The sequence below is a fragment of the Pyrgilauda ruficollis genome, unplaced genomic scaffold (assembly GCF_017590135.1).
Source record: "Pyrgilauda ruficollis isolate IOZ18807 unplaced genomic scaffold, ASM1759013v1 scaffold16, whole genome shotgun sequence".
NCBI classification, from domain to species: Eukaryota; Metazoa; Chordata; class Aves; order Passeriformes; family Passeridae; genus Pyrgilauda; species Pyrgilauda ruficollis.
Genome location: NW_024514764.1, coordinates 1,458,385 through 1,484,236, shown reverse-complemented (window position 1 = coordinate 1,484,236; position 25,852 = coordinate 1,458,385). Strand labels below are relative to the sequence as shown.

At 53.1% G+C, this 25,852-nt stretch overlaps 3 protein-coding genes across 3 annotated transcripts in view; 2 read left to right on the top strand and 1 right to left on the bottom strand.

The window, feature by feature from the left end:
• MAP2K3 (mitogen-activated protein kinase kinase 3) overlaps window positions 1–210 on the bottom strand; it is a 30,575-nt gene extending 30,365 nt beyond the window's left edge. The window contains exon 1 of the mRNA XM_041462579.1: window positions 109–210. Within this exon, the coding sequence (XP_041318513.1) occupies window positions 109–124 (16 nt within the window). The 5' untranslated portion in view covers window positions 125–210. The remainder of the gene's footprint in view (window positions 1–108) is intronic.
• On the top strand, window positions 123–13,943 carry NATD1 (N-acetyltransferase domain containing 1). The gene is made up of 3 exons (XM_041462098.1): window positions 123–297; window positions 9,706–9,824; window positions 10,667–13,943. Exons 1-3 carry the CDS (start codon window positions 123–125, stop codon window positions 10,781–10,783), a joined length of 411 nt encoding a protein of 136 aa, XP_041318032.1. The 3' UTR covers window positions 10,784–13,943.
• Window positions 13,944–15,650: 1,707 nt separating this feature from the next.
• TMEM11 (transmembrane protein 11) lies at window positions 15,651–24,461 on the top strand. Its single transcript, XM_041462657.1, has 2 exons — window positions 15,651–15,803; window positions 23,543–24,461. The coding sequence occupies exons 1-2, from the start codon at window positions 15,739–15,741 to the stop codon at window positions 24,057–24,059; spliced, it is 582 nt and encodes a 193-aa protein (XP_041318591.1). The 5' UTR covers window positions 15,651–15,738; the 3' UTR covers window positions 24,060–24,461.
• The last annotated feature ends 1,391 nt before the right edge of the window (window positions 24,462–25,852 follow it).

Genomic DNA, 25,852 nt, shown 5'->3' with positions numbered 1-25,852 from the left:
CTCCCGGAGCCCAAACCCGGCGGGCTGGGCAACAGCCCCGACCCCGCGGCTACCCCCGGCCCCGCCGTTACCCCCCAGCCGCGGCCGCCCCTCCGAGCCCGCTCGTACCTCTGGGCAGGGACATGGCGCTGTGCGAGCCCGGCGGGCCCGGCCCGAGCGGAGCCCGCGAGTCCCNCCGCGGCCCCGCCGGCAGCCGCCCCGCCGGGCCCGCCCCCGCGCCGCCATTGGCCAGCGCCGCGCCGGGGGCGTGGCTAAGGTCCCCGCGCGGAAACGGCTTTGCGGTTCTTGGGCGCTGCTGTGAGGGTGAAGTGAGGCGGGCGGGCGGTGGAGCTCCTCAGGGGAGGTGGCCTCGGTGTCCCCTCGCTGGTGTGGCCCCGCCGCGGAACCCGCGGGGCTGGGGCGCGGAGCATCCCCAGGGGTCCCCGTCCTGTGCTGCTACTCGACCCACGCACCTCACCTGTCAGCTAAGGATGGCCAGCTCGCCGCATCTCCCGTGGGTCCTGCACGGGTGCCAGCGGTGCGTCCGGCTGGGAAATGGACGGGGAGTCAAGGAAGGAGCTGGAGCTGGGCCAGGGAGGCTTGGGTTGGGTATCAGGGAAAGATTCTGTCCCCAGAGAGTGATCAAGCACTGAACAGGCTCCCCAGGGGATGGGCGCAGCCCCAAGGCTGCCACAGCTCCAGCGGTGTTTGGACCACAGGGTGGGATTTGGGGCCTGGGGTTGTGTGTCCCTCACAGCTCGGGATACCCTGTGATGCTGTGGTTAATTCCTCTCTGAGTCCCTGAGGAATCAATCCCTCCTGGACGTGGCACATCCCGGGGTAAGGATGCTCCCACAGCCACCCGAGCTGGGCTGCAGGCACAAGTGCTGGGCAGCATGTGAGAGATGCAGTCGAAAAAGCAAAAAAAAAAAAAAAGGAGATTCCAAGTGCCATTTTCTGGCTGGAATTCTCAGTGTGATCCGTAAAGATCCAGAGGAGGGGTTGCAGGGCTGGCAACTGCAGACAGGCTGGTGAGATCAGAGCTGCTCTGCCACGGCCAGCTCTCAGCTTTGCAGAGCACTTGGGATGAATTTGAGGACTGGAAAAACCTCCTCAAAGGCAGGCAGTGGAAGGGAATCCCTGCCAGAGGGAAGGAGCTGCAGGGATTGGGATCTGTGGCTGCACGGGTGCCTCAGGCAGAGCTGTGATCCAGCACCAAAGGCACCAGATCCAGCGGCAGGCCGAAGGTGGAAGAGTTCAAATGGAAAATAAATTACAGGTTTTTAATGGGGAGAGCAATTACCTTCCCCAGAGATTCACCACCTTTCAAGTCTTTCAACACAGACCAGGAGGAGTCTTTCCAAAAAAAAAAAAAAAAAAAAAGCCAGGGCTCTGCAGCCCAGCCGTGGGTCATCAGCGCTGATGCAAGAGCTGTGGGTGTCAGTGCAGGGCTGGGCAAGCTGAGGGGCCCTTTCTGGCATTTATCCACATCTTGGATAAAAGATCTTGCTGACTTGGGATCAGCAGTGCGGTTTGAGCTGATCCACACAGCTCTGGGCTGAGCCAGTGCTCGGGTGTTGGATAATATTTTTTTCCTGACCCAGAGATGGGGCAGCTGAGCGGCTCTTTAAAAACTTTAATTCCATTTTCAGTCTCGTGAGAAGGGTGAGGTGTTATATATACAGGTGTTATAATTCACATCATCACAATCAGAACCCAACCATTTCCTAATTACAATACACTGTAAGCATTTCTTGGCCTATCAGCTTTTTGCCACACCATGCTGTAGATGCCTTAAAACCAATCATCCAAATCTACCCCTCGTGGGTCCCAATACATTTTTCATAATTTTATTTCTCCAAAGTATCTAGTCTTATTTGCAAGGTTATCTTTTGAAACTTCTTTCTAACTCCATTTCTCTCTCAACAATACCTATCCTCTTCCATAACATTTCTAAATCAACATTTATCTCAAAATTTACATACAAATACATACTGTGAGGAAGGCACCAGAAGCAGCCATGAAGTCACCTCCCATCCATGGCAGGGCTTGGGGGTCTCTTGGGAGACCTCTCCTCTTCTGCAGCTTCCCATGGCTCCTTCTGCCCCTCCTCGTGTGAGCTGCTATCCCAGGGAATGATCAGAGGCACTGGAGCCTGAGTGCTCACAGAGATTTTGGCAAGGCTGTCGGATTTTTGGCACCCATGGAAAGCCTGTCCGTGCTTTCAGGGGCTGTGGGTGACCAAGAGAGCAGCAAGGAGCTGCTCACCCTGGGCAAAACCTGCTTCTCCTCCCTCCTGAGGCTCCCGCTGTGTCCCGAGCATCCCTGTGTGCTGCAGGACATCAGCCCTCCCTGTCAGCTCTGGGATGGTGCCAGTGATCCCCTTCCCTTCCTCCCTGCTCCCTGCCAGCAGCGCTGGGCCTGGCCGCTGCAGTGTTTGCATTCCCTGCATTCCCCTGCTGTTTGTTCCTCCCTGCACCACCACACGTGTGGGAGCAAAGGCTGCCAGGGAGGGCATGGGGAGGAGAACATCTCCTCAATATTCATGGAGAAGGAAGGGAATGAAGCCCCCTCTCCAGCAGACACCCATTCCGTGGGGCCAGGGGTGCTGCAGGGCCAGGCTCCATGGAGTGGGGATGGAGCAGGAGACCCTGACAGGCAAACACCAGCACAGCCAGGGCAGCAGCACACAGCTACCAAATCCAGGGAATTCCTCAGCTGCAACTCGGGCTGTGCTGGTTTTCTTGGCTTTTATAGGGCAACTGAGAGGCGTTTGGAAAGATTTTATTCTGTCATCAGTCCCGATGAATAGTGAGACACAAGAGATGTAAAACTCAATGCCATCCTATCAGAAGCTAACTTATTTCTTGGTTACAATACTTTATAAATGTTTTTCAGTCCATTAGCTTTTGCCACACAATGGTGCTGTAACTTTTACCACCAATCACTTACATTTTTTCCCCACTATCGCCTCCTATTCTATGGCCTTGAATTCTTTACAAATCCCTTTCCCACAGGACAGCAGGAGCCGAAGGGATGAGTAAACAATGGCCAGGCTACATGGTGGTGTTCAGGTGCACAGAAGCTGCTGGTGAACTATTCTTTATTCTGAATTTAGGTGTTGCTGCTGTTCCTGTTGCAGCTGCCAGCCTGTGCCAGTGCACAGCCAGCTCAGACACCTCGGGCACTCTCAGCTCCTTCACTGGGAGCTCTGGGGTCACAGATGCGATGGGCATGTGATATGTCATGTGTGTGATACATGATGGAGCAGCTGTGCTCTGCAGCCAGGCTGGGAGAGACAGAGCTGTTCAGCTTGGACAAGAGAAGGCTCCAGGGAGAGCTCAGAGCCCCTTCCAGGGCCTAAAGGGGCTCCAGGAGAGCTGGAGAGAGATTTGGACAAGGGATGGAGAGACAGGACAAGGGGGACTGGCTTCCCACTGCCAGAGGGAGGGGTTAGATGGGATATTGGGAAGGATTTCTCTGCTGTGAGGGTGGTCAGGCTCTGGCACAGGTTGCCCCAGGCAGTTGTGGCTTCCCCCTGGATCTCTGGGAGTGTCCAAGGCCGGGCTGGACGGCACTTGGAGTAACCTGGTCAGAGCATCCACAGGGGCCGGGGCTGGGGCTGCCCTGCACAGCCGAGCAGAGCAGGGCACAGGCTGGGCACAGGCTGGGCACAGGCTGGGCACAGGCAGGACACAGACAGGGCACAGACAGGGCACAGACAGGACACAGTGTAATTCAGAAATCATAGGGAATGCAGGAGGCTTCATCGATAAAACAACAAGAATAGTCCAGATTTTATTTTAGACTTCTCTTCTCCCCCCCCCACCCCATTTTCATTTCAACCACTAATTACAAAGTGCAGGCTGGAGGCTCGGCAGTGGTGGAGCGAGGAAGGAGGAGACGGGTGAGGAGAAAACAATTTCACCAAGTGCTTATTTCAGCCTGGGATCAGACGAGCTCCCAGTGCCAGGTCCCCACTGCCACCACCAGAGCATTGTCCCAGCCAAGGGTCAACAATTATTAGGGAAACGAAATCTTTCATCGTGGTTTTCTGGATAAAAGCTCTGCCAGCCACACCGTGGGCCCAGCAGCGTTTGGTGGCTGAGCAGGGCTGAGTCGTGACTGGAGAGCTGAACTTTGAGAGGGAGAGAATCAGCTGTGGGAGTCGTGTGTGAATCAGCACAGAACCTCCTGATTCAGGAGGGGGTCGTGGAGTCACAGAATCCCAGAGTGGTTTGGGATGGGAGGATCCTGAAGCTCATCTCATTCCAGCTTTGGGCAGGGACGCCTTCTGTGTGTCCACACATGGACCAGGTTGCTCCAAGCCCCATCCAGTGTGGCCATGGCCTCAGCCAGGTGAATCCCCACGGTCGAGGTTGTGTTTTTTTCTGGGAGTTCAGGGAGTCTGAGCCCTTTTTTGTGAGTTCAGCCACGCAGGGCAGCCGAGCTGAGCAGCGTCCTGCTGGATGGTGTCCGTGCTGCTGTGCTGACTAACATCCACGTGGAGTGGGTGATCCACCTCTCCTCCTCCTTGTTAGGCACTTGCTGGTGGCAGCCAAGCCCTGGAAGCTGGTCAGGAGATAACATCTCTGTGGGAGTGCATGGCAGGGTGTTTATTTCCTGCGCTGCTCTTTGTCCCTCCTGGCACGATGAGCATCACTGGCGTGGAATGCCCCGGGAGGTTTTCCCTGCAGCAAGCAGGGAGTGACAAGAAATGGGTCGGGCACAGATTTTGGCATCAAAGTGACCTCCGTGTCCTTCAGAGAGCACCCTTGTCCCGTGTCACTGAGCTGTGGCAGAGATGAGCAGCACTTTGTGGGCTCCAGGGTCAGCTTTCCTGTGATGTCCTAATTTCTGCTAAATGTTTAGTGTGGATGACACCCTGGGAAAACATGGGTGCACCAGGCATGAGGACCAAGCAGCCAGACTTTGACAGCTGGTGGTTTATGGTGGTGTGATGCTGGGTGGAAAACTTTGCATGGTGATGAATTTCTGGAAATCCCTGGAGCAGGAGGCTGAGGCAGTGAAAGCTGTGAACTGGTTGTGAAAGTGTTCATTTTCAGCATCATCCTGTGTTTGCCTCTGCGCCCCTGTGTGACCTCGTGTCAGGACTTCCTCCTTGTGCACACGGAAGATGAATTGCACTCGAGTTTTTGGGGCTTGCCCTTCCTTGCTCAGCTGATTCCTCCCCTCTCTCCCCTCGTTGCTGCAGTAGCTGCTAAATCTCTGATAGGAACAGCTGCTTCACTTGAACACGTTCCCTTTCCCCTTGCATCCCAAATGAAGGAGCATTTAGAAGCTGAAAGTAAAGCTGATTATAACCAGACCTCAGTGAGCCTCGTTATCCCTGGAGAGGAGGGCAGAAAGGCGCCCAACTGGATTTGTAATGGGTTAGGATGTGACTAACAGCCTGAGCCAGCCAGAAACCTCCCTGTGCAGAGACTCTCTTGGAAAACATCAATTTGTCAAAGCTAAAAGCTTCCATGGGAATCATATAGGCTGGTTTTGTCAGGAGTAGTTGGGTATTTCTTTGGATCTGAGATGAAATTTCAGGTCAAAACAAGAAACCCAAAGGGAACCCCTATGCCAAAGCAGTTGGCTGGTTGGTCCAGCTGCTGGCACAGATATTTGGGGCAGGGGAAGAGCTTTTAGCAGCAGCTGCTGTGACTTCTTGATGCCCATCACACCCATTGGGCTCTCCAGTCTGGAGACAGGCTCACCAGGAGCATGGAGCAGCTCCAGTTCCTCAGGGATGCTCAGGCTTCTCACACATTCCAACTCCAACACCTCTGCTGGCTGCAGCACACCACACTTCCCAAACCTCCCACCCCTCCCCATCTGGGATTGGATTTTGGCAGGATTGGACTTGGGCAGGATTTTGGCTGGAAGCTCCTGCTTTGCCCACTGCTGATGTGAGTCTCAGGAGCTCCTTGTCCAGCAGCCCAAGCTCAGGTTTATTGGGAAAACTGGAGCAGGTCATGCCTTGGAGCTTTCCTGCCTGATGGGGCAGATGCTTTCAGGAGGGGGGAAGGTGCTGAGTTTGCAGCAGGGACCAGGGGATCTGTCACCAGGCCCTGCATCAAAGACATCCCCGCTCCTCCCGTGCCACAGGCGCCTGCAGAGAGCTCCTAAACAGGAACCTGCTCCAAAGCAGCCCCCCCTGCTGCCATTCCTGCCAGGGGCCCCTCCTCGAGGCTGTGCTGTCTCCACTCTGGCTGTTGTGCTCTGTTGTGTTTTCTCTCCGTAGTAACGTGCCAGTAGCTCCCTGGGGAGTGAGGCCAGCCCGTGGCAGGCAGAGCTCCAGCTTGGGATGCACGAGCTCCTTGGGACTTCTTGTCCTCTCAGCTCACCCCACACGCAGATTTTGCCTTTTTTTTTTTTTTCCCCAATCTGTTTGGCTCAGCAGCAGAAGACCTGAGCTGGCTCCTGGGAGATGGGGCTGGCATTTGTTCTGTCCCCCTGCTCCCAGGGAACGGCTTTGCAGCAGTGTCCAAAGGGAGCTGGAGCGCAGGGGCTTCTCCAAAGGCACAGAAATTGGCCTTGCAGGCAGCAGCCAGGGCCCTGCCCTGGTCCTGGGCACACAAAGGGGTGTCATGGCCTGGGGTTGGTGCAGGGGGACAGGGAGAAGGGAAAAGGGACAGTCCTGCAGTGCTGCAGCTCCCCTTGCTGGGTACTTTGTGCCAGGAAAGGAGGGCAGTGAGGGATTGGCTGGGGTGGGGTGCCTGTGTCCTGCCAGGTGCCTGATGTGTCCCTTCCTCAGCTGGGCTGGGACTGGGCTCTCTGCTTGCTCCCCCAGGCCCCTGAGCCATCCAGCCTGGGCACTTGTGTCTGGCTTCAGGGCTGAGATCCTGCTGGAACCAACCCCTCCATGGAGAGCAAGGTTAGACCTGGTCCTTGCCCAGCTCCCAGAAAAGCTTCCCCTTCCCTGTGCCCCCTGTGAGTGGAGGGAGGGACAGAGGGCGAGCAGGGCACCAGCTGTGCTGCCATTGCTGCCATCCTGCTCCTCTCTGGCTGTGCTGATTTGCATCCACTCCACTTGCCCAGTGTCAGTGAGCCAAACCCCAGGGCAGGCTCTGTGTGCCCAGCTCTGTCTGTGCAGGCTGATCAACTCCTGTCCCAGAGCCCAGGGGGTGGCACGGGCTGCAGGCTGGCAGGAGGTGTCTCTTGTGCCACGTTCTGGTGGGTTTCTGCTTGTGCCCCCTCTCTTTGGGGGGATTGCACCAAACTGGAGCTGGAAGGCTCAGCGCTGCTTCCAGCCCCCCCAGCTTTCCTGGGAGCAGCCCCCATGGCCAGGCAGCACTCAGCAGCAGGGTTGGCTCTTCCCAAGGCATGGCTGTGACCTGCAGGCCCCACACCACACCCTGTGTGTCCTTGGTTTCGTGTGCTGTGCCACTGAGGTGGGGATGTGATGGTGCACTTGGCTGAGCTGGGATGTTTTTTTCTGAACTGGGCTCAGTTTCCAGCAGCACTCTGTTGTAAAATCAGGCTGGTTGTAAAATCCTTTCTGTGTGTGTTGATCTGGTGGCACTCTGCAGCTCCTGTCCTGGCTGGGGTTTGTGGTGCTGCTGTGGTACAGGGAACATCCAGGAAAAGCCTGTCCAGGACATGGCTGAGATCCTCCAAACACTGATCACCTCCTGCTTTAAAATGCATTTGTGTCTTTGATACTTCTAAACAGATCATATATTTTAAAAGTGTATTTAAAGGAAAAAGATCTTCTGTTCTGTGGTCAATTTAGTTTTAAACTTCTCAAAGCTTCAGGCAGAGGCTATGGAAAGTTTTAGCCTGGGAGGAGAGTGGTGTGGAAGGGCTGGAACGAGTGAAAGCTGCTGCTATAAGATCATTTTACAGCCTTTGGTGCTGCCAACTCTGCCCTTGCCACCCCTGAGAGCTGCCACCAAATGCTCTGTGAGGGTGAGGGCACCTCATGCCCCAGCCTGGGCAGGTTTCCCTCCAGCAAGACAGGTCTGTGCTGCTGGGGAAGGGCTTCATCTGCTCCCTTGGCTGTTTTGGGGTGCCTGGATCCACATGGAGAAACACTGCAGTGCTCCCTCTTTTCTGTCTGGGGGAAACCTCAAAGCTTTTTGGCGAGCCAGAGCTGAGAGGGGCAGGACTGAAGCCTAGAAATACTTGGGGGAATGGCAGGGAGGGAAATTATTTATGTCCACCCAAGAACAATGTTGGCACAAGAAGGAGTGGGCAGAAACCAGCAGGAATAAAGTTGGTGTGGAAATGTGAAGTTTTCCATCCAGTGTAGGAGAATTGAGTGTCTGCATAAAAGGAGCAGGAATAAAAGCTTGAGCTGCTTCTCTGGAAACACAAAATTCCAATGGGCTCCTTTCTAGTTTCTCTTGAATACAGGGGTGAGGCAAACTGGGCTGGAGTTGTCAGCTGAAATGCAGTGAAATGGAGTGTACTGAGCTCAGCTAAAGCACATCCTGAATGCAGGTGAACTTTGCAGCCCTCCAGCCTTAAAAAACACTGGAGAGAAGGAAAAGTCCCCATTATTTTAATCAAACTTGTCTCTTTGATTAGGATCTTGCATTTCTGAAACTCACTTTTAAGTACAGAAACTCTCTAGAAATGAAACATTTGCTTTTGCACTGAAGGCTGAGGTTCTGTGGGTGAAACCAGAGGGGTGTTCTGACTCCTGATTTATACATGAGCTGAAACTGCTTTTTTCCCTGTAACTGAGCTGCTGTGAGAAAGGTCAGGGTGTTGAAACAGGAAGCCTGTGTGTGTGTACATGTAAATTTGTGTGCACAGCCCCCCTTGCACACCTGTGTGTGCTCTTTCCTGTGTCTTTGTGGATTCACCTCCCCAGCATCTTCCCCAAAACGTGTCTAGACAATGCTGCAACACCAGACCAAGGAGTCTTGTCCTGTTTTATGTCCCACAACAAAAAAAAACCCTGTGCTGGAGGAGAAACTAATTGGCTGTTACCTGGGTCAGCTTTGTTGCTTTTCTCCCTCTTCTTTTTCCTCTCCCCCTCCATCAACACATCTCCTCCCTCCCCACAGCTGCTTTCCTACCCTAAACATGTTGAGCTGGCATCACTGATTCAGGGCTGGGTCAAAAACCTGCTCCTGCTCCTGGGGCTTGGAAAGGCCCTTCTCACACCTTGGGGGGACCAGTGAGGACATCCAGGTGTCACTGAAAGCAAAGCCACCACTGAAACCCAGCACCAGAGCCATTCCCATGGCACGAGGGGTGATGTAGCAGCCCCAAAACTGCCCATCCTGCTGGGGACTCTGGGGACATCCCAACCCTCAATCCTCTGTCCCATTCCCTGCTGTGGGTTCTTGAGGGACATCCCAATTCTCACCCCTCTGTGCCATCCCCTGCTGTGGGCTCTCTGGTGACATCCCAACCTTCAATTCTCTCCCCATTCCCTGCTGTGGGCTCTCTGGTGACATCCCAACCTTCAATCCTCTCCCCATTCCCTGCTGTGGGCTCTCTGGTGACATCCCAACCTTCGATCCTCTCTCCCATTCCCTGCTGTGGGCTCTCTGGGGACGTCCCAACTCTCATCCCTCTCTCCCATCCCTTGCTGGGGTCTCTCTGGGGACATCCCAACCTTCACACCTCTGTCCCAACCCTCACCCCTCTGTCCCATCCCCTGCTGAGGTCTCTCTGGTGACACCCCAAGCCTCACCCCTGTCCCATCCCCTGCTGAGGTCTCTCTGGTGACACCCCAAGCCTCACCCTCTGTGCCACCCTCAGGTTGCCACGACAAGGCCGTGCTGCTCTACGAGTACGTGGGCAAGCGGATCGTGGACCTGCAGCACACGGAGGTGCCGGATGCCTACCGAGGGAGAGGAATAGCCAAGCACCTGGCAAAGGTACGGCCCCAGCCTCCCAGAAGGGCAGGGGCTGCTGCCACCCCAGCTGTGGGTGAAGATCCTGGCTGAACCAGGCCCTGTCACGTTGGAATTGCGTGTGTGCCCTGTGGGAATCCTGCTCTGATGGGAGATGGGGTGGCTGGCGGGGCAGATGGAAATTTGGGGTTAGGCATTCCTGGTTTTTGTGGCAAGAGGAGCTGGGTAAGTGTCAGCAAATCCAGCCACTCGCCCAGGTTCAGCCTGTTCCTCTTCTCAGCAAAAATCCCTTGTGCAGGGGCTGATGGCTCACCTCAGCTCGAGCTGGACCCCTCCTCTCAAACCTTCACTGCCCTCCTGAGCCCTCTGCCTGCCTTGGGCTGGGCAGGGTTGAGGGCAGGGTATTTTACACTTGAACCAATAAAGGAGCAACTAGGGAGGGGAATAACTTGGGTAAACTAATAGGGTTCCAAAGGACACAAAATAGGGAATTCTCCAGAAGAGAGGGCAGGTTTGGGGGAGAATTGACACCCAGTGCGAGGGGGAAGCAAGGGGGATTCAGGGGAAAAAAGGGCAGGGATAGGAGGGATTGGCAACTGGGAAGGTGGGGGTTTAAAACTTGGTAGGGAGTGGCATAAGGGGATTGCAAAATCACAAATTGAACAGTAAGCATACCAATAAAACTAAAGAAAACACACTGCAACAGGGAGCCATAAGCACAACGGTGGGGGGCCTCTCCCTCCACCTGCCTCACCCAGGGGGTACCTGAGGGACTCCTGCTGCTTCCCCCATCTGGGTGAGGGGTACAGGACTCCCACGAGGCTGGGGGTGTTGGTTGTGACCCATCTGATGTGCCCTGCTTGCAGGCAGCCCTGGACTTTGTGGTGGAGGAGGACCTGAAGGCCCACCTGACGTGCTGGTACATTCAGAAATACGTCAAGGAGAACCCGCTGCCGCAGTACCTGGAACACTTGCAGCCTTAAGGCAGGACTGCTCCCACACCAGCACACCTGGCCCTGACTGTTCAAGGCGGCCTTGGCTTCTCTGCAGTCTCAGGAAACCCCTTCCCACTCTGGCAATTCCCAGTTTTTTTAAGCGTGTCCATGCGGTGCGAGAGCGCGGGCACCTCCTCCTCTGCCCACGTGTGAGCATGGCCCCTGGGCACACGTGGTGCCCACCAGTGCTTTTCCCAAGCCAGGGGATAGAAGAGGGTGATTTTTCCACCAAACTCCATCGCAAGGCCAGGGCATGACTTGTTCTGCACCTCATCCTCTCCCCCCTGCTTGGCGACAGCTCTGAACTTGCTGGGGGATGTTGGTTAGGGCTGCTGATGGGGTACCAGCCCCCCTTTCCTCCTGGCAGCTGGGGAGATGCTGTGGATTAAGCTCTGTGGGACAGAGGGAGGTGTTGGAGGAGCTCAGCCCTGTGTCAGGCTCATCCCCTGCAGCAGCTGGTGGGCACCAAGCCGTGTCCAAGGCCACGTGCAGTACATCCCAGAACATGTGGACCATGGTGGCACCTCAGGGGCTTTGCTGCCCTGGCTCTGGAGACACTGGGATGGTGACACCTTCGAGCCCAGAGACAAGAGCCTTGTGAGGAGTGGACTTGGACTGCAGTGGCAGAGTGTGTGCAGAGGAAGAAACGTGAGTTGCAGATGCTGCTCCATGAAGATGCCAGCTCCTGCCCAGCTTCTGTACACAACCCTGAAGTGGCATCCCAGAGGGTCATGGACTGTTATTCCTGTCTCCCTGCCCTTGGTGTGGACACAGCCTGCTCAGGAGAAGAGACCAGCCCCACAGCCAGCCTTGGCCTGAGCGGTGAGGGACATCCCAGGGCACCAGGGTGGTTTCCTGCAGCTGAAGAGGAAGGCTCTCCCCACCTCTCTCTCCTCCATCTCTGCATCCCTGTCAGTGCCCCAGATCAGCCCCATCAGGACATCCTGAGAGCAGCAGGGTGAGGCCTCCAGGACCTGCTCCTGGCTCATCCCCAGGGTTCAGTGCTAGAGCTGCCTGCATCCACTTGGATTCCAATGGCTTCTCCTTACAGCCTTGGGAAAGAAGCCCTGGCTGATGGCATTACCTGTCTGCTCAGGGCCTCCTCACAGCTCCAAGCTCAGAGCACTGGCAGCATCGTGGGGACCTTGGCCAGCAGCAGGAACCCCCTCATTTTGTTCTCTTACCTCGGTGGATGATGATTCTGTAGCACAACCCAGCATTGCCACACTCAGATGTGGAGGTAACACCATGATGGCAGGGCACTGCCAGGTTCCAGCTTGCTGCCTGTCCTGCCTTACCTGCATTTTCCAGGGCCTGAGCTACACCTCAGAGCATCTCACACTGAGCTCTTAGGACTTTGTAGCCTGCCAAGGCAGGGCTGTGGTGAGGGAGATGATGTTTTCAACACCCCCAGCCCTGAGCAGACACTGGGGCTGCAGCCAGGCAGGACATGGAGAGCCTCTCACCTGGAGACCAAACCCAGACCTTGCTCAGCTCAGCAGGGACTAAAGTTTACAATCTGTGCCACGGAGTGACAAGCCCCAGGTGAGAGGCAGCTCAGCCCTTTCCCAGAGCCCAGCACAAAATGCATGGCAGCAAAGGCAAAAACTCCCACAATCTTCTCTCCTGGTTGGGGTGGCCAGAGATGGAGACCCTTTGGAAAGGGATTCCAGGATTCCAGCCTGAGCTGCCCCTGGCCACCAGTTTGAGGAGAACCCTTGCTGCCTGCCCATGCTTTTGGGCTGCCCATCACCAGCACAGCACAGCCCTCTCAGGCTTCCAAAACTCCCAGCCTCCATCCCTGCCCTGCACACTGCAGGCTGTGAGACCCCTGCCCGTGCCCACCACCTGTGCCAGGGGGCAGAGCCACCTCTGCCTTGTGCTGCTCAGGAAAGGCTTCAAGCTCAGCCCTGCCTCTGCTTCATTTGTGCCCTCCTGCTGCTTATTTCACCCAGGCTGTGACCTTTAGGGTGGCTTGGAGGGGCTGGGAAAGGATGGCAGGTGACAAACTAAAGGGGCTCAAGAAGAAATGTGGGCTGCTAAATATTCCTTCTTTAACATGCAAAACACACTTCAACACATAGTTACAGGAGCAAGGCTGGCTCTGGTGCTGCTGTGATGGGTGAACCATCCCTTCTCTTGCTTCCAAGGTGAAGCTGAGCTGTTTTGTCCCCTGGAAGCCAAGACAAGACACTCGTGTCTTTGCCACAGCAGGGCTGGGTGCGATGCTTGAGCTCTGCCCTGGTTTAGTGCTCACTTCCACTGTGTGCACTCTCCAGCAGCTCCCTGTTGTGTCAGCTCTCTGGAGGGTGTGCTGTGCCCACTCTCTGGGCAGAGTCCCGTGTCCAGCCTGGCTCTGGAGCCCCCATGCTGCTCTGGCAGGAACCTCGAGCTTCCCGGCGCTGGATCCCCGCGGCGATCGCTGCCTTCGATCCGCACAGCCCACGGTTCTGCTGCTGCTTCCCTTCGAGGTGCTACAACCCCCCGGCGTCTGACCTGACAGAGATGTGTGCCAGTGGCTGTGCCAACCATTTCTCTGCCGTGTCCATGCTCTGTGCCAGCCTTCCCTCCTCCTCGGTGCCAGTGAATAGCAATACCCGCAGCCCACGGTGCTCCTGTCACCCTGCACGGCCGGGTGGGACCTGGCTCAGGGTCCCTCGGTGCTGGGTAGCCCTTCCCTAGCTCCCCACCAGCTGCCTTTTCCCAGCTGGTGTCTGCAGAAAGGAGTTTTGAGTCCTGTGCTGCCCCTTGGTGCTGATTAAGCCCGGAGGAGTTTGGGATCCTGGACTCTCCCCGGGCAACGGGAGTGTGGAAGTGGTTTGGTTGAATACTGAGCTCCCCAAACCCGTTTGAACTACAGACCTGTGGTGGGTGGGGGAATGCAGGTGGCTGTCAAACCTGCTTCCACAGCCCCCAACTTGAAACACCCCCTCCCTCATCCGCTCTCCAGCGTTGTCTTCCTCTGTCCAAGGTTTCCGTTCTGTTGGATTCGGTGGTTACGATGTGCCTTTCCTTCTCAGGACCTGTTACAAACGACCTTTCTGCTCTTGTTTATGTTTAACATTTATCTTGATCCCTCCCTCTGTCGTACTATAAAACATGAACATAATGCATGGAATACAATACAATAAAAGTGTGGCTTAACTGAGCTGCAGTGGCTGTGCTGTGCTGCGGGGACCACATGCTCCCGCTGCAAAGGATCAGTAGGTAAGGGGTGAAATTATTGTGTTTTGTTTGAGGTCACAGGGCTGGCTGACCTCCTGATGACTGTGCAGAGCTCAGGATGAGCAGGATCACAACTGGTTCCCCTCCTTTGCCTCTCCTTCATCATTCCTCCTTGGGATTTCAGGCCAGTCTTTGGGAGTTGTCCTGCAAATGAGCAAACGCTCAGTGTTTGTGTCCACTGCTTTATGATGGGCACAAAAATACTTAAATACCCAGTTGCTGTGCTTGTCCAGAGCAAGGTGGGCAGGCAGGTGACTCAGAGGGACACAAGGCACTTCCCAGGGCTGGGAGCACAGCCTGAGCACTCAGGATCCTCGCAGGCCATTTGTGTCACTTCCCAGTGAAGGCTGCAGAGGCCGAGGCCGGAGTTTGGATAACTCAGATTGCCAGGAAGGTTGATGTGGAGAGCAGTTATGATTTGATCCAGCGTGACAAGCTGCCCCTGGGCTGCAGCAGGAGCGTGGGGTTTGCTGCTCCCGAGGGACACTTGGGATCTGTGGCTGGGCTGTTGCTGGTAACACGCTCTGTTTACATTCCACATTCCACACGGTCCATGCTCCGGCCTGTCCCAGCACTGCTGCACGTTCTGCTGCTGGGCACGCTTCCCAAACACCTCCTTGTTCCTCCCCCGAAACAGCTGCCCCCCAAAATACAGCTGAGAGAGCAGCGCTGGGGGAGGGCCCTGCCGGCTGCAAGATGCCTGGGGAGGTGGAGGCAGCCAGGGGTTTGTTCTCTTCAGTCACATTACATCACTTGGGAATAATGTTGTCAAAAAGAGGGTTTTTCTAGGAATGGGAGATGCAGAGGCAGCGCTGCCAGGATGGAGGAGGGCTCCCAGAAAGGAGGGGGTGAGGAGCAAGGAGCTGCTGTTTGATGAGGGAGAACTTAAAATTCCTGATGAAGAGGCTCCTCTTCTGGGAGAAATCCAGCCAGGAGCAAGAGGGAGCCCTGCAGAGGCTCAAGCACCCTGGAGTAACCATCCAAGCTCCCCAAACAAAACCTGATGGATCCACAGGAGCTGGGAAACCTCTGGCAGCACCAAACCTACACTGCAATTCTAGAGAAGCGTTTGGTATTGAAATTTATATTGAATTGATGATCTTGAGGTCTTTTCCTAAGTGATTCTGTGATTGATTCCTCCTCAGAGTTGCAGCAGGGGAACCTCCCCATTCACTGCCCCTCTTTCGAGACTGATTAAAGGGGCGAAATTCACCCCAAAACCGCACCGCCTCTCCTTGCAGGGGATGCTCCAGGGACGGAACCCTCTGGGTTTTTTGGATCAGGAGGCGATGCTGAGGCTGCCTAGCGCTGCCCACCCTGGCCAGCCGCATCTCCTTACGGCGGGGCCGCGGGGCAGGCCGGGACTCGCCGCCGCGCTCCTCCCACCGGTTGGAGGATCCCGGGCGGCGGGGCCGAGCCGATCCGAGCCCCTCGGAGCCGCTCCGCCACCGGTGACGGGGCTGAGGCTGGGGGTCTCACCGGGGTCTTACCGCGCTGCCCACCTGCCCCCACCGCCCTCGTCCAGGGGACTACACGCCCCAGAGCCCCCCGCGGCCGTGCGGCGGCGCGATGTACTGTGGGACTTGTAGTCCTTTGGCGGGCTCAGCCCCACCCCGAGCAGCGGCCGCCTCCTCCCCTACGCACTACATCTTCCGTCGGGCGTCGCGGCGCGCCCGCGGGCCGCCGGCGGAGACATTTGCGAGGCGAGTGTCTCCAAGATGGCGGCGTGGGGAAGGAGGCGCGCGGGCCCCGGCAGCACCAACAGCGGCGGCGGCCGGGACAGGTGAGGGGCGGCCGGGCGGCGGCGAGGGGCGGCGGGGGCTGCGGGGCTGCACCGCCCGCGGCGGCTTGGCCGCGCTGAGGCGCGGAGGGGCCGGGGGCGCTCGGCGGGGCCGGGCCCGGGGAAGGTCAGCGCGGCCCGCGGCGTGTCTGGGGCAGCGCTGCCCGCGGCGGGATGCGGCGCTGGGGGCCGGGTAGAGGAGGGCCGGCCCCGGGTGGCTCCTTCCGTCCACGGCTATTTTTAAAGGCGGGGAGGGAGCGGCGAGTCCTCCAGGGTGACCTCCTTCTGCCGGGGCCGCGGCGGGCAGGGAGCTCGGGACCGCGCTCCGGCCTCTGCCGGGGCGGAGGAGCGGCCAGCGCAGGCTGGAAATACCCACGGAGCAGCGGTGGAAGTTTGGGAATCGCAACTTTAAGATGGGGAAAAGAGACAGAGGGATATGTCACGGAGTCAGTTAGGTTCGGAAGATCTCTGAGGTCATCGAGTCCAGCCTGAGCCCGATGCCCACCCCGTCATCCAGAGCAGAGCCCTGAGTGCCACCCAGTCTTTCCTTGAACACCTCCAGAGACGGTGACTCCACCACCTCCCAGGGCTGCCCATTCCAGTATTTAATCATCCTTTCTGTGAAGAAATCTTTCCAAATGTCAGACCTGAATCTCCCCTGGCACAGCTTAAGACAGTGTCTGGTCGAACTACTTTAAAACCTGTGTGCACAGCCCTCCACCTGCTGAAAATGTCTGGGTTTATCCCGCATTTCCTGACGTTGGCATTTTTCTGTTCTGCCCCAGGGCTGACTGATGTAACCGGCAGCTGCTGCAGTGTTCTCTGAGTTTTCCTTTGTCCTGCTGCCTCGCCTCGAAACTCTGATATCCCTCTTAATTAGAAACCCTGATATCCCCCTTCATTTGTCTTGGGGCTTTTGCTTCACTTTGTTCCCCTGCTGTGATCCAACAGCGTTTGCTTTGATGCTGTTGAATCTACCCGGCCAAGGAGAGCCACAAGTAGCCCTGAAAATTCTGGCACTAATGTGAACTGCAGGAATGCTGCCTGTGTTCAGGGAATTCAAAAGTAATTGAACTGGAAGGGCCAATGGAATTCCTGCATCAGCGTGGTTTAAATAAACAGCTAAGAATACCACAGTGGTAAAACTGTCTGCACCCCGGGCTGGCACTGCCCCAGCATGGGAGGTGTGGAGTTTTCGTGTGGCAGACGTGTCCTCCCAGCAGAAGGGAAGAAACAGAATATGGAAAAGAACACTTAATAACTTCAATTATTCTTCCAGGGTGAAAATTGGCGCAGACTTAAAAGTGAGTTGTTACTGTGTAACTTCATCCATGACCTGTACAATAATCTAATTGTTTGTTTGAGGTGATCTTTTTTCAAAGCTGTGATTGCTCTTGATCTTATGATCAAAACTATTCCTAAACACGAGTCACTCCCTGAACCTGCTGCATGTGTTATTTTTCCTTTGCCAGTGAGAAGGGTATGGAAGAGAACAGAACAGCACATCCTCCCCTGAGCAGCGTTTCACAATCTCCACCAAAAGCTGGTGCTTCTTTAGGTGTCACCCTGTACAAACGTGACAGGAGGACAATTCCAGAAGGTGTTGGGTGATGTCAGCGAGGTGCTGCTTCTCCCTGGCAGCTGCAGAGCAGGAGATGTGGATGGCTGGGCCTCTGCCTGTCCCCGTGGCTGATCCCAAACCACACCTGCCCGTCGTGCCGGCTGCTGCAGCACCGGTTGTGCAAAGGCAGCGCTGACAGACCTGATGTCATCACATGATGACATGTGCTTTTTATAGGGTGAATACAGTTTTCTTACTCTGGGCAGGATTCTTGTCCAAAGACACGTTCCTTTGAACTGAATGTGCTGATCCAGTTTTCCTGGTGACTGAGCTGTTTCAAGGAGTGTTTGTAGTTGTCAGCCAGCCGCTCTAAAAGGCATCTTGTGTGTCGGAGGTGGTGTGAGGAGACTCAGTACTGAATAAAATCCTGTCTGCTGCGAGACTAGAGCAGCTTTCATTTAAAATTATTTAAAAAAAAATAGACCAGCATATCTGTGGAGACTGAGTCCCTTCATAAGTGACTTTATTGATACAGAGAAAGCTATAATTGGTTTAAAAGTGCTTTCTTTGCTAGGGGTGAATGTAAGGACATTAATTTCAAAGGATGTTGACTGTGAACTCCAGCTGGCTCTGGTGGTGAAATAATAATGTTAAACAAAATAACCAAAAACACTGAAGGGAACCAGCTAAATATTTGTTTTTCTTCATTCTGGATAGACTCTTTAATGGAGCCTGTCTAAAGGGAATTGTTAATCTGTAGACCAAAACAACTTTTTCATACAGAACAGACACAGGATTGTACTGGGTGTTTTTGTATAAAAGGCAGCCCGGTGCCCGCCAGAGCAGTGGACAGCATGTTGTTTGTTCCCCTGAGAGATGTTCTGACAAACTCTGGAAAGAACAGCTTCCATGCCATCACCACTGCCTGCACTGGCTGCTCTGTGCCCTCACAGAGCTCCCCTTTTGCTACCTGCACTGCTCAGATTTCTGGTGCTCTGCTTGCAGCAATGATTGACCTATTTCCATCAGCCTGGCTAATCATTAGTTGACTTAAAATTGACACCTCTTTGTTGTCTGGGGCTGGATTTGTTGTAATGGTCTGGTGATGTTTTCCTTAGAGTTCAGGTAATGTTGTCCCTCCCTAAGGCTGCTTGAAGAGCTTCCCAGTGTTCTCCTGTCCTTTTTCCTATTTGAATTAAAGGTGCATCTTTTGAATTCAAGTCTTGCTTTATTACCCTGCATTTCCTGTTCTTCCTCTGCTTGAGTGCCCTTCTTAAAGCCCCAGGCCTGACAGCCCTGGCTGAGGGCTTGAGCCTGTGGGGACCTTCAGCAGAGAAACAATTCTCCAGGTGTTCAGGGTGGGATGTGTTTGTGCTTTCTGTGCACCATAGCCTGAGTAGAAACATACACGGGGGAATGTGACTGGGAGGTGGAATATTTCCACTGAGAATTAAAGCCAGGCCACAGCTCATTCCTTAATCTTGAAATAAAATTCAATTTCAGGAAGGATTTATGTTGGAGGGAGGGAAGTTTAGTGTTTGGATTTGTCATGCCTTGACTCTGTTGACTTCCTCCAGCTTGGCTGAGGTGCCAGCAATGCTCCCAGACATGCTCTGGCCATCTGTAATGTCCTTTTTCTGAGATCTTGCACAGCCAGCACGAAACCCCTCTTGCACTGCTGAGCTGGGCTGTGTGTGCTGCTTGTGACCAGGTGTTATCACACTGCTGCAAGCTTCTCTCTTCTAATTTTTTTAACTACTTATCAAACTGATCTCCATTTTCAGTTAATCTGATTGTTTGGTGCTCTGAGCAAAATTCTTGCCCAGGAAAGAAAACTTTACCAAACTTGACCTACATGTTATGGGAGGGGCTCAAAAGAACTTATTTTTGTCCAGAACTGAGATAGTTGGATTACTTGAAACCCTCACCAAAAAAGTGGCAGGTGCCATTAGGTTGAAGGCAGCTCAGGAGGCTCAGCCCTTCTCCCTGCAGGTGGGCAGTGGTAGGAGGATGCTGAGGGTTCTCCCAGGATGTTTTCCCCTGCCTTGTTCTCAGTGCTCTGTTCCTTTGTTTCTGTTTTTGCCACTTGGCACCTGGCAAAACATGGAGTGACATTGTGCCTCCTCTTTGGAATGTTACTTATTTCTTCATCCATAGAGACTGTCCAACTGAAATTTCCATTTACCAGGCAGGCTGCTGTTTCCAGGAGCCTGCTTCCAAGGTGGAGGCAGAGAAATGGAGCTGCTCTGGAACCTCAGAAGAAATTCTTCCCTGAGAGCGTGGTGAGGCCCTGGCACAGGGTGACCAGAGAAGCTGTGGCTGCCCCTGGATCCCTGGAAGTGTCCAAGGCAGGGTTGGAAGGGAATTGAAACAACCTGAGACAGTGGAAGGTGTCACTGCCCATGGCAGGGGGTGGAACAGGATGGACTTTGAGGTCCCTTGCAACCCAAACCATTTCAGGATTTCATGAACTGCTGGAGCTGCTATTGTTCACCCTCTCCTGGTGCTCTCCCATATTCCCATGTTAGGAAGACAATCCAAATGTAATTTGAAGCTTGCTCTATAGCTAACAGACACTTCTGCCCCTCCTGCTGCTGTAGCTCTGTTAACAATGGATTCCTTATTTTTAACTTTGGCAATACCAAAATTTGACATTGTTGAGTTTTAAGTGATTTACATCTTGGTGTGCTGAATAGCTGAGAGTTCTGTCACATTCTCCCATCCAGGCATTCATTCAGCACCAGGAATGAGACACTGAAAGTTCTCAAATACAGAATGCCTAAAGCTGCAGTAGAACAAATATTTGGATATAAGACCTAGAACTATTCCTACAGAACAGCTCTACAACTTTTTAACTGTGCCCTCTTACTTGGAGTGGGGAGACAGGTCCTGGAAAATCATTTGATTGAATAATACTAACAACTGCTTTTAGGCTCTGGTCTATCAAGTAAACAGGCTTCTGAACACCTGGCAGCATTTTATGTTTTCTGGCATTAGGTGCTCTCTGGTTATTTACTATTCTTTTAAGTAAAATGGAGTTTATATCAAATCCCCACACCGGATTAGTGGTGGATGCTAGCCCAGAGTTGCTTGCACAGCTCTGCAGTTGTGTTTGTCATGGCCAGGGTGGGTGACAAGCTCCAAAAGGCAAACTCCACAGCCTCCAGTGTTTGAGCAAATCCAGTTGCTTTGACTGGATTTGTTGGTGTGCAGCTGCTGTGTCAGGAGAGTTGTCTCTGTGAAGTCCTCAGCTGAAACCTCCTCAAGCTCACATATCTGTGTCTCTTTCTGTATTGTCTGAAATCCAAACAGTTTTCAGCTTTCCATGCTCCAGGGACAGCCAGTTCTTGTGTGGAAATAATACATGATAACCCCACATCCCTGTGCAGAAATTGAGACTTGCTGCCTGCTTTGCTGACTCTTCACATGTCCTATTTAAGCAGATATCTTTTTTGGATTGGCTGTTTTGCCATTTGCAGCTTCAGCACTATGATAGAGATTTATTCTGATTTCAGAGGACTCATTTGGAGAAACAGCACAGTTGGGGGGCAGGCTCTTTCAGGGACGGAGCCTTTGTGCTGTTCAGTTCCCAGTGATTTTTTATTTTTCCCAGCAGAACATACTTTAAATTCTGCTTGTCTTGGCATTGAAGGCCAAAAAAAAAAAAAAAAAAAGCATGTGCTTTTCTTACTTTATTGTTATAAAGCTCCAGTCTGGCAAGCCAGAAAATTCCAGAGGAGATGGACAGTGCTGCCTCTGGCCAGTGTTGGATTCCTGCTGACAGGTGGCTGTTAGTGGCGTGGCTCTGCTTGTGCAATGATGATAAAAGGAAAAAAGGGGTGTTCAGAGGGAAGAACAGGCAAGAGCTGAGCAAGGAGAAATGAGGCTGGTGGGTTAGTGCCACCTGTCCTGCTGCTGAGCCTGGAGAAATCCCATGGAATGTAGATACTGAGTTCCTAGAGTTAGAAGCTCAGTTCCCATGGCTCTTGCACAGGCAGAGAAGGAATGGGCTCACTTCATCCCTGTTTTCCCAGTGATGACAGGGAGATGTGGAATGACAACTGTGCTGTGCCTAAGCCTCTGGGAAGTTCTCTGTTGAATTTGGATTCTGCTTCTCTGTTTTGCCCACCCATCTGCATGTTCCTAGGTATTACAAAACACTGAAAGTGCTTCTTGTTGGAAATATTAATTTTGTCTGGAGAGTCGAGTTAGCACTGGGTTGGCTTCCAGCTTGAAAATGCCTTTCAGCAATAGCTTTTCCCTGAAGTCATTATACCCTAGCAAGTGGCTTCACGAAGTCATGGGTGGTGGTGTGCAGTTAGGCCTCTCTATGTCTTTTGCAATGAAACTGGAATTTTTGATTTGGAAGAAGCTGCACTTGGAGCAGCTGTTATCAGGGAAAAGAATCCTTGGCAGAAACCATGACCAGCTGTGTCCTTGGTGTCACTGTAATACCTGCTTAACTGTTTTCTTGTTAGAAACTTCTTATATAGATCCTGTTCTTAATTTTTTACTCTAAATACATCTCAATTCACTGCAGAACATCAGAGCCCACCACATCATGTGCTGAAAAGGTTAATGGTAATTTTCCCACCAATGTCTGACAACTCATTGCCCTAAAGAAGCCCCTGGCATGGATTTTTATTTTTCTTTCTACCCATGAACAGGCCAAGGGGGAAATGCACTGCAAGAACTCAATAACTACATTGTAAGTTGAGTTTTCCTTGTAGGTTATATAAATTCCAGCTTGACTTTTAATGAAACTGCTTATGACTCTGCTTTGGGAGAGGGTGGTGCCTCTCAGGTCCTGCTGGTTGATGTCTGCTGCTGTCACAAACCCAGCCATGTCTGCAGCAGCTTGTAATTTAACAATATTCTTGATTACAGCTGGCCACTGCTCAATCCCCTTTGCAGCCTGAGTGGAGCTGCACATTAAGGATAATGTTTGGCCACAGCAGCTTGTGAATGTGTATTTTTCTCCCTTATTTTCCAGTGCATGCACATAAGTACCACTGTACTAATGGAGCAAAAAGTGCTCGTTCTGTTCTCCACATCAGCAGTGTGTTCCTCCCGATATCACGGGGGTCTAATGCTGTTGGGATGAGGCTGATTTGTCTGCTGTGATTAGGTCAGATGTGTGATTTGTTCTCCTTCTGCTAAAGGAATCTGCTAGATATTTTTATCTTTGCTAGGCCACGTGCTCAGTTTTGCTCTGGTTAAGCACAAGTATGCCAGAAATATTCATTTTTGCATAGAAGGGAGGATTTTGCCTGGTTCTGATGGACAGGTTTTTACCCTTTCTCAGAGCAGGTGAACAGTCATAATCCTATTTCTTAGCAGTCTCTACATGAAGGTAGCTGCAGATATAAGGTGATGTGGTGGAGGGAAGGTGGAAATTGATGTGACATCAAGTAGCTGAAAGCTGCTGCTCCAATACAAGTTCCCTGAATCCCCTGAGCAGGCAGTCTGCTCCCAGGTGAAGTGAGCAGCTCTTTCTTCACTGTTTAAGCAGTACAAAAACTTGTTCATGTCTTGCTTTGCTGCATCCCACTTCAGGAGAGGGAGGGAAGCATTCTGCCACAAACTGAATGCTCTGCTGCCTTCTTCACCTTCCCTTTCAGCAGTGTTCCTTGGCCATCCTTGTTGGATTTACCATGGATTTACTAGGCTGTGTTAATACGGAGGACTAATAGCAAGCTGCATCAGAAAGCAAATGTGTTCATCTGGAGATGCTTCCTCTCTCCAGACCTCCCAGAGCAGCTTGTCCTGATCAGTGAGCTGCTTGTCTTGGTTTCTGTGAAAGCTCCTGAAGTCTGTGGGGTTTGTTCAGTGATGTGTTGTGGTCACTCAGGTGTGAGTGACGCTTCTGCTTGGGTATCAGTGTGAGAAACTATTTCAGGACTGTTACAAGACCCTATTTCTCAAATTGTTCTAGATCCTCCAGATTAGGAAAAGGTAAGAAAAATATGTTGCCTTCTTTTGGGATGAATTACTGTACAGCAGGAATAATCAGCTGATGTGAAATGAAGCCTGAGTTGAGAAGCCGCTGGTTGTGAAACCGAGGCAGTGACCTTGAGAGGCTGCCCTCACTTGGGGCACTTCTGTCCTGCTCTCCCATCCGGGTGGGTGAACAGCCTGGCCTTCAGCCCTGTAGTTTTAATTCTCCATTTCCCCTCACCAGGGTGACCTTGTCCTCCACGGACTGTTACATTGTGCACGAGATCTACAACGGGGAGAACGCTCAGGACCAGTTTGAGTACGAGCTGGAGCAGGCACTGGAGGCGCAGTACAAGTACATCGTGATCGAGCCCACGCGCATCGGGGACGAGACGGCGCGCTGGATCACCGTGGGGAACTGCCTGCACAAGACGGCCGTGCTGGCGGGCACCACCTGCCTCTTCACCCCCCTGGCACTGCCAGTAGATTATTCTCACTACATCTCCCTGCCCGCCGGAGTGCTGAGCGTGGCTTGCTGCACCCTCTACGGGATCTCCTGGCAGTTTGATCCCTGCTGCAAGTACCAGGTCGAGTACGATGCCTATAAACTTTCGCGCCTGCCCCTGCATACGCTCACCTCGTCCACTCCCGTGGTGCTGGTGAGGAAGGACGACCTGCACAGAAAGAGACTGCACAACACGATAGCACTCGCTGCCCTGGTGTACTGTGTAAAGAAGATCTATGAACTCTATGCTGTATGACTTCAGCAGGGAAGAGAGAAACCCACAAAGACAAGTGTATTAAGACTCCCACAGTAACATTTTGTTTTTCCTCTTTGAGAAGCGGTGGAGACTGGGAAGGATTTGGTTTGATAGAGCTGTTATTTTTCAAATAACACATCACTGGTGCACCAAGGTTTTTCAGCTCTTCGTTACACTTGAGATGTGGATGTGTGGTGACTTGAGATCCGTATGTTAGGCCAGGGGAGTCCAATCCAGCAGCAGAATGTCAGTGAAAGAAAGCAATAGAAAGAAGGGGTGTGAGAGCTGCTTTCTTTTTTTTCCTTTTTTTTTTTTTTTTGGGAAACATTTAAGTATATTGTTTAATTGTATTACACAGAACCAGCCAGAAGTTATCATTGACCATTAAAGGATGAGAATTTCAAATGCTCTCGCTCTCTTGTCCCTGTTATCAAAGTGATATCACTTTAAGTGTCCAGGTACAAACACATTCTGCTCAGTTCTTGTAGAGTTCTTCCTAAGGTGGATACATCTCTGAAATGCCTTGAGCCACATGCAGGGCTGGGGGCTGCCAAGGTGGGAGTCTACCTGTCCTGCCTTTGTGCTGTGCCCTGACCACACAATTCCACTGCTTTTGCCTGGAACACAGGAGCTGCTTGCTCCTGCTGCAAGGCATCCACGTGAGTGCACCGTGTAACTGTGTTACCTGAAATTTTAGAATTCAGTCCTGTGCATTAATCCATTTTTTAGCTCTAAACTCAAAATCTTGTTCTTAGAGTGGGAAGCATTTACTCTTCTGTGACATCTGCCAGTTATTTTTAAAAGATAGGGGCTTGCTGTCTGTAATCTCCTCCCACCACATGGGGAATAGGTGTGGCTGGCGTTGGCAGGGCCAGCCTGGCACAGCTCCAGGTGTTACATTTGGAATAGGAGAGCAAAGGCCTGCAGTGAGAGCTGCCCGTGCACTGTGTGCTCCCTGCTCCAGTGGGAGCTGCAGCCTGACCTTCACAGCTGAAACACTGACCTTGACGGGGGTCAGACCCCAAATTCTGCCTTTATCTCTCCAAATTGCCACAGCAGGCACCAAGGACTCCCTGTCCTCACCTCCATGGGCTGTTCTGACCACGGTTCTGACTTGTGCTTCTCTGCTGGGGCAGTTTTTCTGTGAGCAGGACATGCAGCCCATTCTGTCTGTGCTGGGCAAACGGGGTTTGCTGGGTGTCCCAGCCCTGAGCACCAGCACAGGCAGCTGTACCTGAGTGGGCTGGAGGAGCTCCAGTGGCACTGAGACATTTCTGGGTGGCAGCAGCCCCTCGTACAGTGGCTGAGCTCTCTCCAAGGTTAAAAGAAGCTGCGATCCAGAACTCTATTTATAGCAACAATGTACAGTTGCCTTGGCAGAGAGGAGGCAAAGAAATGCAACTACTTCATCTCTCAGTGGTTAGGCCAGGCTGGGCAGGCTGCCCTTCCACCCTGACGTGTTTCCAGAGTCTCTCCTGGATGGATTTGAAGCCAGTGGCACATCTGCCACAGCTACTACTGCTTATTGCTGCAGAGGGCCCTGAAATACTTTTGTCCTGGCCACACCAAAGCTGTTCCTGGTCTTTTTTTACTCAGTGCAGGATAATTCTCAGAGCTGTTAGTTCCTTTCCTGCACCAAACCTCTGGGGTCCTGGTACCTTTTTGTGTTAAGCTTCCCTTGGACTGGAATGACCACTATGGCAGGTTCCCTAAATGCATGGCTGGCATCAGAGGCTTGAGTTAAAAATTAGCAAGTTTTCTGGGGTCTCTTATTGCAGGAGGAAAGGTGAAAA

Bases quoted from the DNA above. Each gene is read 5' to 3' on its own strand.
- TMEM11 (XM_041462657.1), top strand. From the start codon at position 15,739: ATGGCGGCGTGGGGAAGGAGGCGCGCGGGCCCCGGCAGCACCAACAGC. The intron at 15,804-23,542 runs GTGAGGGGCGGC...TCCCCTCACCAG, and splicing joins AGCGGCGGCGGCCGGGACAG to GGTGACCTTGTCCTCCACGG.